This window comes from Rhinoderma darwinii, chromosome 7 (genome assembly GCF_050947455.1).
Source record: "Rhinoderma darwinii isolate aRhiDar2 chromosome 7, aRhiDar2.hap1, whole genome shotgun sequence".
Lineage (NCBI taxonomy): Eukaryota > Metazoa > Chordata > Amphibia > Anura > Rhinodermatidae > Rhinoderma > Rhinoderma darwinii.
The window spans coordinates 38597793-38610174 of record NC_134693.1 but is presented as its reverse complement, the minus strand read 5'-3'; the positions used below and the strand labels follow the sequence as shown (position 1 = coordinate 38610174).

Below are 12382 nucleotides of genomic sequence, written 5' to 3'. Positions count from 1 at the left end.
AAAGTTCCAAAATTCCATGCTGATTAATTTTATTATATATCCTGGGGTACAGTCCTCCAGATCCGCTTTCCTTCACATGGGCCATAAAGCTAAAGAGGTTGTCTCATCAGATAATCCCTTTAATATGAGACCCCTATATAATCTGCTGTCCCTTGGCAAAGTTGCTGTCTGCTGTTGTTTTTTTTTAAACTTTTATCTCGCATGCAATCAAATGAACGGCCGTCCATGTAATACATTTCCCAAAACTGGTCCACGAAAGCTGCTGCTTGTTAGTGGCTCATAAAGGGAGGGTCCCGTGTGGGGATCTATGACATCCATGTTACCTAATAGTGTACATGGAAAGAGGTTGGCAAAATAAGATTGCCCCTTTCTAAATGCTAAAACTCTGGGCGCCTGCAGCCGACACTGGGGAGATATTGCTGCGTACGGATTTCTACATCTCGTCAGTGAACCCCAAAGTCCCCCTAGTTGTAGTCAGTCAGAATTTTATCAATTTACATTGCGGAGAGAAGGAGAGTACGGGGTTTGGTACACTACAAAAAAGTGTGTGTATGCATGTATGTATATATATATATATATATATGTGTGTGTGTGTGTGTATATATATAATGTGTGAAATTAATCAGCACAGAATTTTGGTTACATTTAGTTAAAGAAAAAATAACATCAAATGCATAGGTACTCTTATTAATATGTTGTATGTACATAATTGAAGTTTGTAGTTTTTTGTTTTTTTTTAAATGTATACATTTCTTTAACCTCCCTGTTTAAGTAATGAAACTGTTTTGTATGAGAAATAAAATAAATCCTAATCTCCATAGACTGACAACAACCATGGTTATATAAAATATACAAATTGTTTATCGACTACATCCCTTTCAAATGCCATTTTTATGAAGGCTTCAGTTATGTTTAATTTCATACGACATATTACATTATAGCGCTGTAATTCCGTTATTTAATTTATATTTCAATAAATATAAATATCTGCAATCTCCCTATGTAGTGCCTTCATAACTGTCCTCTTCTCTGTTTTTTCCTCTCGGACTGCAGGTTCCTGAAGAGGGTGTCTGTGAATCTGGGCGAGATGTGGAAGGCGTTTACATGCAGCTTCTTTTAAGGGGAGGGGATTAGCCGGGGGCACATGTGAGAGCAGCAACACGCATGAACGCATGATACATACATGTTATTCACTAACTTCCAGGCGCCCTGATTTCTTATTTTTAATATGGTGCAGTTTTCGCTTGCACCTCATTTTCACAGAACATCATTCCATCCTTATTTTACAGATGACGTAACTGGAAACAAACTAGTGAATGTTGTATACTGCTGCACCTTTGATGGCTCTTATAGGAAAGTTCTTCTAACATGTTCTAGCCTACACTCCAAAAATGATGATCTGTGATTAGTTTTTTGCACCTTCTTCCAAATGATGAAAAAAAATCTTTGAATGCTTTTATAAAGACCCCCTACCACATTTTTATTCTCTAATTTACACGGCCCTTATTGATCATCATTTATGCAGCTCTGCAAATATTCACTAGAGTGTTTTAGTTTTCTCCTCGCATCACATTAAGGCTTATTGCCTGCAGGTTTTTATCTTGCCAATGTCTGCCTGTGCCATCTACATTCTCGACCCTAACCCTTTAGAGTTGCATGAAACATGTTTCTCACCTTTAACTTCTTTCCAGTCTTCATTTCCTTCTACAGTCTGTACAGCCTGATCGCCTTCCTATCAAAACCACTATTACCAATCTTTAAATATCTTCAAGCCAACGCTCCCATATGTTTTTGCTGCTAGAACTGTCCATCCTTTCCAATAACTTATTACATTCCAGTTTTTATTTTGGACATCAATAACTTTGTATGTGTCTATATAACTTGCACCTGCACCATCCCTGGGCAAGAGAACTCCCTAAAATCTGGTTAAAGTTGTGCTCTGTGATCCAGAAGATCATTCGATGTGGGGCACAGCAACTGGCCAAAGATGGAAGATCTTCAATGTTCTGTAGACCACCCTGACTACTTTCCATTCTGACGCTGCCTTAAACTGGAGTGCCTAGGAGGTCGTTGCCAACGTATCGCTACCAGATTATTATTCCATAGTTATTAATTGGCTTGGCTCAACGATTTATAATCCTGTCCTCAGGGAATAACCTTTCGAAGATCATATTTTACTTGTTACGTGGACCAATTCATATATAAACTTTGGTTCATTGCGGCTAGTTGTAATGTGTCTGGTTTTTACGACTAGTGGTTTCCGAGGATAGGGCTTGAGAAGAGCTGTCTTGGCATCCTCCCTTTTTCTCTTCAGTGTTTGAAGGTCTGATACGATTCTTCAGGCACTGGGGACGTCTACTGTGCCACAGCTGCAGAAGCAGCCATTGTAGGTGTTTTTCTATGGTTGAGTATTCTGGATAGACTAGCTAGAATCAAGACCATGTAACACAATCATTGTATTTTGTTGATTGTCTTTAGGACTGTAGTGTATTTTTGGGTTAGGAAGTAACCAGTCCATTTTATTGCAATGTTAAAGCTATTGCCAGGCAATCTTTTTATTGTATGAACCTGATAAAATGACAGTAATACTTAATAATTCTGTGCACTTTTCTTTTATAAACAGGTGTATTGCTGATCTGTTTTATAATGTACATATAGGTGTCTGAGACCACTTTAATCACTAGTCTCTATCCAAATTTGTGAATTAATGTGTGTGTGTAAAGAACACTACCTGGCTTAATGTTTCATTGGATGTATTAAAAATGTATGACTTTTTTTTTTTTTTAATTATGTATACGCCAGAAAAGCGTATTTTTAGCTTTCTGGCGCCCTGGCGTTTAAATAAACCGCTAAATTACTATTAAACAGTCTATTGTGTAAGGTTTTTCTCACAGGACTGCACAGGTCAACGCCTCATTTACAATACATTTGTTACCTTTATATTTGGGGAGGGGTGGGCTACTATATTTTTTCAATACTTTGCCTACCTTGTGGAAAACTATTGGATTGGGTACTCTAGTTCTTGAATGGCTTTTCAACTGCAGACTGGCCTCAAATCCTATCAATAAGCTATAAGTTGTGCCTCGTATTAAATTTGTGTTCTGAAGAATGTGGTCTTGTTGAGATAGCTGGCATAAGGCCTCATGCACATGACCGTAGCCATGTGCAGGGCCCGTGATTACAGCACGGACGGCTGGGGAGTGTCATCCACGGCCGTCCGCAAATTTCAGTGAGTCCGGACCGCAAATTCAGCCCGTATAATGACATAACCTTTTTTTTTTGCGGTCCGGGCTCCCGGCCATTGCTCGGACCACGTAGACCACAGTCATGTGCATGGGCCCATGCATTCATCCGCATTTTTGTGGTTGAATTGCGTGCGCAAAAACACGTTCCTGTGCATCAGGCCTAACCATATGAACACTAACCGGCATTGCAAATACTGCTGACTAGATCTGGTAATAATACTGGTGGAGACTCTAATTTTTAGACCTATATAAAGTTTACTTTACCTGAATGAATGTCTCATTATAAATCAACTTTAAAATGAAGTAACTTTGCTTTCAAAATCTGGCTGCCTTTTGTGAGACGTGACCCACAATGCACTAGCTCCTTGATATCAGGAGTCCGCTTTAAGGGCACCGGTCACAAGTATTTCACGCCTTTTATTTTAATTTAATAATCAGGCAGTCTCATTCGTTTCTCTTATGCTCGACTACCGCCAAAAACTGGCCCGCCCTTAATGCCGAGGAACTCATTAGCATAAATCTAAACTAGCACATAACTTGCTCAAAAATGATAGTTTTTCAAAATAAAAACCACTGCTGTTATCTACATTACAGCGCCGATCAGATTATGTAGGAGATAGGGCACTTATAATCTGGTGACAGAGCCTCTTTAAACAGAATAGTGGTAACTTTAATGGGGTTGGCCAGGAAAAAAAAATATTTTCTAACAAGCTTTGGTTTGCCTTCCCTAAAACTCCCCACTAACTTTGTAACCAGTTTATGTTTGATCTCAAACGGCTCTGCTGCTCTTAGATTACGTCCCTTGCTCCTGGTCCTGGCTGTTTACTGTCTTGTAAACCACCATACCCATGATCCCTTGCTGCATCTGAGGAGACTGCTTACATCCCCCCCCCACTGCATCTCAGCTATTTGCATACTGCCACGCCCCTCTGTTCACAGGTCATTCCCTGCTCTAATTACAGGCACCCAGCTCCCTCACTGCACTCTGTCTCACACACACCCAGTAATAATTACACAGAGGTGATGGCTGTTATATACCAGGATGATGGGGGTTATATACAGAGATGTTGAGGGTAATACACAGGGATAATATAAATCCATCAGACTTGTATATAACCCCATCATCCATGTATTTATGTAACCACCGGAATCGCTGTATATACCATCGAGGTGGGCATTGAGGCATAAGATGAAGTGAATGGGGCAGGTATATATATGGCTGAAACGGAATCTGAAAGAAGGAGGGGGCAGCGAGTGTGGGAACTCCCGAGAGAGAAGGCGGAGGGGGCATGTACTAGCAGAGATGACGTTCCGTGTCTTTGGTTCCACTGCCGGAAGTGCTGGCTGAGCAGAGGCGGAGCTCTGAAGAGCTCAAGAAACATCCACCCGGCCCACTGCCTGTAAATGTAGTTGATGACGCGCGGTGCCTCTGCTCAGCTGGAAGTGCTGGCTGAACAAAGACGCGGAACGTCACAGGAAATGAAAAACCTACCCTGGGTGTGGTCACGTGACTGCTAATTACAAGTAATGCTGCAATATATAAAGAGACATTATATTAGAAAGTTAATTGTACATGTCACATTAATTTAAAATAGAAATAAAATCTATTCCTGGCCAACGCCTTTAAAGAAACACTCCCCCGTTTAAAAATGTGCTTAAGTGAAAGGTAGTGAAGTGTTTTGGCTTACCAGACACTTTCAGTTAGCTGCTAGATTTCGGACCGCCGTTCGGTCATGTGCTCTCCACTCTGACCACCCAAACCCTACAGCATCTACTGTAGTCGTCGGAGGTCATTCTCTCAATTCAAGTCTGAGACTCACAGCGAAGTTTTCATAGACTTGCATTGAGAGGCTGTCCTCTGGGCTCTACAGAAGACAGAAATAGTATTCAGGGATTCTTAGTGAAGATTTTGTGAACCAACAGTGGCCTGGAATGACGTGGCCAGTAAGTCAACACACCTCACCAGGGGCGTAGCTAAAGGCTCATGGGCCCCAATGCAAAAGTTCTTATTGCCCCCCCCCCCCGCAAACTTCTCATGGCCGTTGGTCCGCAGCCTTCAGTTGCATCGCTGGGTCTCCTAAGTGACCCAACAATGCAGCACCAGCAGCAGCCGCCAGAGGCGTCGCTAGGGACTTAAAATGTCAGGGGAAATAGCCGCAATACATATGTGTCCGCCAAAAAACAAAGTGTGTATAGGAGACAGCATAGCATATCTATAGCACTGCGACCCTATGAACTATGGATAGGATTCGATACAGTTGCCCAGCAGACAGTTTCACACATGATGGGATTAGATACACAGCTCAGCAGACAGTATCACACATGATACGATTAGATACTGTGGCTCAGCAGACAATATCACACATGATCGGATTAGATACAGTGGCTCAGCAGACAGTATCACACATGATCGGATTAGATCTAGGGCCCAGCTCGCTGACATTGCGGCTCCATTGCTGGACCCAGGAAAGGTAAGAATAATAATTTTGCTTCTTTGTGTTTGTTTTTTTACAAGTTTGGTTGTTTGACAACTTCGGATTCGAAGACTACTTCAATGACAGTGTTTGTTTTTTTTATTCTCAATAAAATGGTTAATGGGGGATGTGTTTTTTTCATTTAAAAAAATACAAGAATTATTATTACCGCCTTAGTAATGGCCGCTGGCTGATTGATAACCTCCATTACTAAGGCGGGGCTTAATGTTAGCAGATGCAGAGGCTTACACTAACCCTCATTATTACCCCGGTAGCCAATGCCACCAGGGGTACTGGGAAGAGCCGGGTACGAATCAGTACCCGACCATCTGCAGTGATGGTCTAGCACCGGGGTGGCTGCAGGCTGGGGAAGGCCCGAAAACAGTGGCCCTTCCCACCCTGGTAATGCTAGGTTGCTGCTGCTGTGTTGTATCTGGCTGGTTATGAAAATTGGGGGGGACCCCACATCGTTCTTTCCAATTATTTTTTATAAAAAATTTTTTAAATGACGTGGGGTCCCCCCCCCCATTTTTCATAACCAGCCAGATACAATAAAGCAGCAGCAGGCGGCATCACCAGGGTGGGAAGGACCACTGTTTCTGGCCTGTCCCTGCATGATAATACCAGCCTGCGGCCGCCCCAGTGGCCGACCATCACTACAGATGGTCGGGTACTGGATCGTACCCGGCTCTTCCCAGCACCCCTGGTGGCGGTGGGTACCGGGGTAATAATGGGGGTTACTGTTAGCCTCTGCACCGGCTAACACTAATCCCCGCCTTAGCAATGGATGCTGTCAATCAGATGGTGGCCATTACTAAGGCGGTACTAATATAGTTTAAAAAAAAAACAGACACAGAAAAAATATTTTATTGAAATAAAAAAATAACCCACACAACCCTCATTAACCATTTTATTGATGATAAAAAAAAAGCCGTCATCGAAGTAGTCCTGGAATCCGACGTAGTCAAACGACCGAATCTAAGAAAACACACAAAAGACGATTAGTAACACGTGTTAGGCTTAGATACAGGGCCCATGTGTGATACTGTCTGTGGGACCCTGTATCTAAGCCTACCACAAGGTAGGCTTAGATACAGGGTCCAGCAGACAGTAATCTTATACAGTATAAGATTACTGTGTGCTGGGGCCCTGTATCTAAACCTACCATGTGGTAGGCTTATATACAGGGCCCATCAGACAGGATCACACATGGGCCATGTATCTAAGCCTACCATGTGATTGGCTTAGATACAGGGCCCAGCAGACTGCATCACACAATCTGTGATCCTGTCTCATGGGCCCTCTAAGCCTGCTACGTCGTAGGCTTAAAGGCGTTGTCCAGTCCCTAAACATTGATGGCCTATCCACAGGATAGGCCATCAATAGCTGATGTGTGGGGTCCGTCTCCCGGGACCCACCAAACGGCTGTTTTGAAGGGGCCGCAGCACTCGTACGACAGCTGCTTCCCCTTAATTTCCCTTACTCGCTCACACTGTGAATCGCCGACACGGATTCAGTGTGAGCAAGTGACCGGAATGAAGGGGAAGCAGCTCTCGTACGAGTGCTGCCTCCTCTTCAAAACAGCTGATTGGCTGGCTCCCGGGAGTCGGACCCCGCCAATCAGCTTCAGCAGCCAGGGATATTAATCTTACCCTCCTCTTCAGCCGCGGCGGAATTTCTGTCCTGACTCTATCCGGGATCACGATGTCGTGCGCTGCGCACATCGCTGTGACGTCAGGACTTCCGCTACGATCTGGAACCAGGAAGGTAAGTACTGTCAGTTACTATAGTAACAGGGACCTGCGGCCCGAGTTACTATAGTAACTTTTTATTGATGGGGGGGCCGCGGGCTTCGGGGCCTACACCACTGCACCTCACTACCTTTAACCTAATTATTTTTCTACAAGAATGGTCCAAAAAATTTGCTGGGTGCTTCTTTCCGTTCACTTTTAAAGGGAATGTATCATCAGAAAATGACCTCTTATAAAAAAAAAAAATACATATATTTTCGAAAGTTTGTTAGAAGCTCCATTGTGATACGCTAAACAGCAGCGCAATCGTGTGGTCAATGCTGGGAAATACACACTATATTCTATTATATATTTTCGAAAGTTCTTGTTTGAAGCCCGATTTTTTTTCATTGGTTTAAAATCAGGGAATAGCTATTTTTGATTGGACATTGAACAAAATTTGCCTCCTTTGCTTGCTCCAGAGTCGGCACTGGAAAGAATCTCTACATACATTGTTTACAAGAAAGTGTTGGAATAGAAACGTGCAGTCCTAAATCAACACTATATAAATCTGTAATGAATATATTGCTTCATTTCATTTCTTTTATGCTTCCAATAACATTATTTACACTCTCTAGCAATTAAATTCATACTGAGAGGTATTTAAATAGTGAGCTTTTACTCTATCATACCGTAAGGCTATGTTCACACGGGGTATTTTGCCGAGTTTTTTGACGTGGAAACCGCGTCGCAAAACTCGGCAGAAACGGCCCGAGAACGCCTCCCATTGATTTTCAATGGGAGGCGTCGGCGTCTTTTTCCCGCGAGCAGTAAAACTGCCTCGCGGGAAAAAGAAGCGACATGCCCTATCTTCGGGCGCTCCCGCCTCTGACCTCCCATTGACTTCAATGGGAGGCAGGAGAAAGTGTATTTCTCGCTGTTTTATGGCCGCGGCGCTCAATGGCCGCGGGTGAAAAACGGCGCGATAATTGCCGCGAAAATCGGCTTGCAGGGAGAGGAATATCTGCCTCAAAGTTCCAAACGGAACTGCACTTTTTTTTTTAATTTCGTTTATTTTTTGTGTTACTAAAAATGTTTTCGAATATTCCGGTTTTTACATTGGCCACTAGAGCAATCACAACAGGTTGCCACTTCCCGTATCTCACTTGTTAGCTTTGCTGTATAGACCAGAACAGAATGAGCAAAAGGATGGTCAAGTTACTAACAGTGCTGTTGTACTGTTGGAAGTCTAGGTAAGACAGGACAGCAACACTCTGCACACAGATACAGCTCTGTATTTATCTCCTCTGTCACTCTCTGGGGGAGGGTGCTGGACTGCATCACTTTCTGGAGACTGAAAAGAACATCAATTGACAGTAAAATAAGATAGATTTAGCTACTGTAAAGCATAACTAAACACCCTACTGTACAGTATCTGAAGGCAGTGTGTCACTTCAATATGGCTGCCTTAAAGGAATGTTTTAAAAATTAAAAACCGCTGCCACATTAAAAAAACATTAGTTCTCTTCTACGGACTAATTTAGAATAATATACATGAGACATTCCCTATTAATTCATGGGGCACACTAGACTGACCGCTTACCTAGTTTCTTAACTGCTGCAGTTGAGACGTGAATAGTTAGCGTAAACCTTGCCCAGTCATGTCAAGTGTAAAAAGTAAATGTCCCCTTTAAATAATAGTTTGCCATCATCCAAATCAACCAGTCAGACCATTTAATTTGTTTCACTGGACACTAGTTCTGGATATGGCCACTAGTTCTGGATATGGCGCTATGGGGTACAGCTCATGTATTCAGATTGCAGTGTTTAATAAAGTACATAGCTCTCAAAAAGACTGTCCTGGAAAAATTCAACGTGAGTTTGTCTTAAAGTTTTATTTTTCCTAGTGCATGTGTTTTATTTCATGTGCACATATTGGGTTGATGAAGAATAGTGTTCTCTGTTGAGAATATTTTCATGATTGTCCTTATTCACTGAAGTATTCCGGGTACTCTGTTTGATGCATTGCTCAATATTCATAATATTAATGGACGTGAGCGACCTAGTTTATCTACGAATCACGTGCACACTTTTGGGCCTCATGCATAGTAACTGTTTTAAGAAAATGTTAGTGTTACCCATAGCAATTCATCAGATCACTGCTTTTCGAGAAAATGAGTGCTGGAATCTGGTTATGGGGAACGACACTGTCATTTAAAAAAAAAAAAAAAAAAAAAGTTTTTATGAATGAGACTCCTATCATCTGCTATGCATTAAACTACTGCAATTGTCCATTATGCTACTACACAATTAGTAGCGGAGATCAAGTTGAAAGTAATATTAAATAAATAATTTGCTGTTTATAGTTTTCTTTAAAAACGAGGCAAAATATACATTGTACATATACAGCAAGCATTTTACAAAAACGGCTCAACTGCTAAAATCTAGAATCGGTCTCTATATTATACAGCACAGATCGGAGTCAGACGTTCTTCAAGAAGAAGGTGGTTCTAATTTTCGGGACAAGGCTGTTAAAATCTGTCTAAATTTATGGTATCGTTCATCCTGGTTAACTTGGGCTCCTTTGCTTCCCCATAGAAGTCTCATTTGGAATTCTGTCTTAAAGATTTCACTCATCGCTTCGTCTGGCTTAAATTCTAAAATAGAGAAAACACACATATTCGTTATAATAATAATAAAATAAAAAAATAGAAATATCCAGGAAGTGTATAAAAGTCAGGGATGCCAATGCACAATGGAGTGAACACTGCCAAGTACACTAAGGCTCTGTTCACATCTTCGTTGGGGTCCCGTTCTGATGTTCCATCGGAGCTTTCCGTCAGAACGGGACCCTGAGCAGACACAAACAGGTAGCAAGGTTTCGGTTTCCATCACCATTGATTTCAATAGTGACGGATCCGATGCCCATGGTTTCCATTTTGTCTCTGTTGTGCACCAGATCCATCGTTTTGCCGGAAGCTCCGAAGGAACGTCCGAACGGGACCCAAACGCAGATGTGAACAGAGCCTTAGATGGCTCAATATAAAAGTCAGTTGCTTACAGCAACCAAGAAAATTTTTGCTTACATTTTTCAAGAGGAAAATAAAAGAAGTGACCTGATTGGCTGTTCTGGGTACCAGGGACACTATTTTTTTAGAGAAATTTTAGTGCGTGTGTGTGTGTTCTATATAATACTGGCCTTATGGAGATACTGTTCTCTAGAAAAGAGTATCTCAATAATATGTTGCCCCTTCTCCATTATTACATAATCTAGTTTTGTATTTTTGTCCTGTATACACAGCAGCGGGGGCTTTACCACCTAATAGTATTACAGAACTTTTTATATGACAAATTCTACGCAAAAGTTCTATATCCCGTTTTCTGAATAGTTTGAGGAATAGAGTATATTACTGAAGTTAACCTATGAATAACTGGAACATAGCCGCCAGCACTTATCTGATGTTGAGCCGTATTATTTCTTACCTTCCAAGAGCCGCTCTGCGTTGCTTTGATACAAAGCTGCATTCTGGGCAATAATTCGTGCAGATTCCAAATGACTGAAAATGATTTCACATCCTCTGTCATGGTTCTCCCACCAGTCCATACCTTCAAATATGACAGACTGACGCTCCAGCAACAGTATTATAGGCATCACAAGTGGGATTGTCAAATTTTCCTGCATGCTGAATATTGTACCTACAACAGATAAGTTATGTGCAGAGTTATCTGTATTCGGAACCAAGTGATTCTGGGCAGAACGCCACTGTTAGCGGCCGAGCACGAAACAAGAATTCAAAGAACATTCGGGTTTATGGACATAAGAGGGGGAAGTCCTCTACTCCGGAACAATTACCCTCCCCCTATGAACCGGAGCAGTGGGCTTCTAAAAAGCAGCAGCTCTCACTTTGGAAGACTCAGGTCAGCTATGTATTAGGCCTCATTTACACGAGCGTATGCGTTTTGCGCGCGCAAAAAACGCTGCGTTTTGCGCGCGTATGCATGGCGTATGCACTGCGTATACGCAGCCTTGTTGCGTTTTAAACGCGCAAAAGGCATTTGACAGCTCCGTGTGTCATGATGCGCGGCTGCGTGATTTTCACGCAGCCGCCATCATAGAGATGAGGTAGTCGAGGCCCGTCACTGTCCAAGGTGCTGAAAGAGCTAACTGATCGGCAGTAACTCTTTCAGCACCCTCGACAGTGAATGCCGATCACAATATACACCAACCTGTGAATGAAAAAAGACTTTCATACTTACCAAGAACTTCCTGCTTCCCCCAGTCCGGGCTCCCGGCCGTTGCCTTGGTGACGCGTCCCTCTCTTGCCATCCGGCCCCACCTCCCAGGATGACGCCGCAGTCCATGAGACCGCTGCAGCCTGTGATTGGCTGCAGCCTGTGCTTGGCCTGTGATTGGCTGCAGCTGTCATTTGGACTGAACTGTCATCCCGGGAGGTCGGACCGGAGTTATCGGTAAGTCAGAACGTCTTTTTTTTTTTTACATGTTCATGGATTTTCGGAGCGGAAGTCACTGTCCATGGTGCTGAACCAGTTTAACGCTTTCAGCACCGTGGACATCGACTGTCTCCTGACGTCGCGTACCCGAACATTTTTTACCGGTTTCGGTCAAAACGAGTTTGGCCGAACCCGGTGAAGTTCGGGGCGCTCATCTCGAATTTGACACTCCGTTTGGATGTTTGTAAACAGAAAAGCACGTGGTGCTTTTCTGTTTACATTCAGGAGTTTGACAGCTCTTGCGCGAATCACGCAGTTCGCACGGAAGTGCTTCCGTGCGGCATGCGTGGTTTTCACGCACCCATTGACTTCAATGGGTGCGTGAGTGCGCGAAAAACGCACGATTATAGAACATGTCGTGAGTTTTTTTCTGCGCACACGCAATGAGCGCAATTCACGCATCGTCTAAACAGCCCCATTG

The 12382-nt window shown here is 42.9% G+C and overlaps 2 protein-coding genes across 2 annotated transcripts in view; one reads left to right on the top strand and one right to left on the bottom strand.

Annotated features, from left to right (window-relative positions):
- Positions 1 to 2860, top strand: part of FNBP1L (formin binding protein 1 like) — a 137040-nt gene extending 134180 nt beyond the window's left edge. Inside the window, exon 16 of the mRNA XM_075833192.1 lies at positions 1054 to 2860. Within this exon, the coding sequence (XP_075689307.1) occupies positions 1054 to 1061 (8 nt within the window). The 3' untranslated portion in view covers positions 1062 to 2860. The remainder of the gene's footprint in view (positions 1 to 1053) is intronic.
- Positions 2861 to 9336: 6476 nt separating this feature from the next.
- BCAR3 (BCAR3 adaptor protein, NSP family member) overlaps positions 9337 to 12382 on the bottom strand; it is a 94095-nt gene continuing 91049 nt past the window's right edge. Inside the window, exons 11-12 of the mRNA XM_075833190.1 lie at positions 10933 to 11145; positions 9337 to 10106 (exon numbers count right to left, since the gene is read on the bottom strand). Coding sequence (XP_075689305.1) covers positions 9943 to 10106; positions 10933 to 11145 — 377 coding nt within the window. The 3' untranslated portion in view covers positions 9337 to 9942. The remainder of the gene's footprint in view (positions 10107 to 10932; positions 11146 to 12382) is intronic.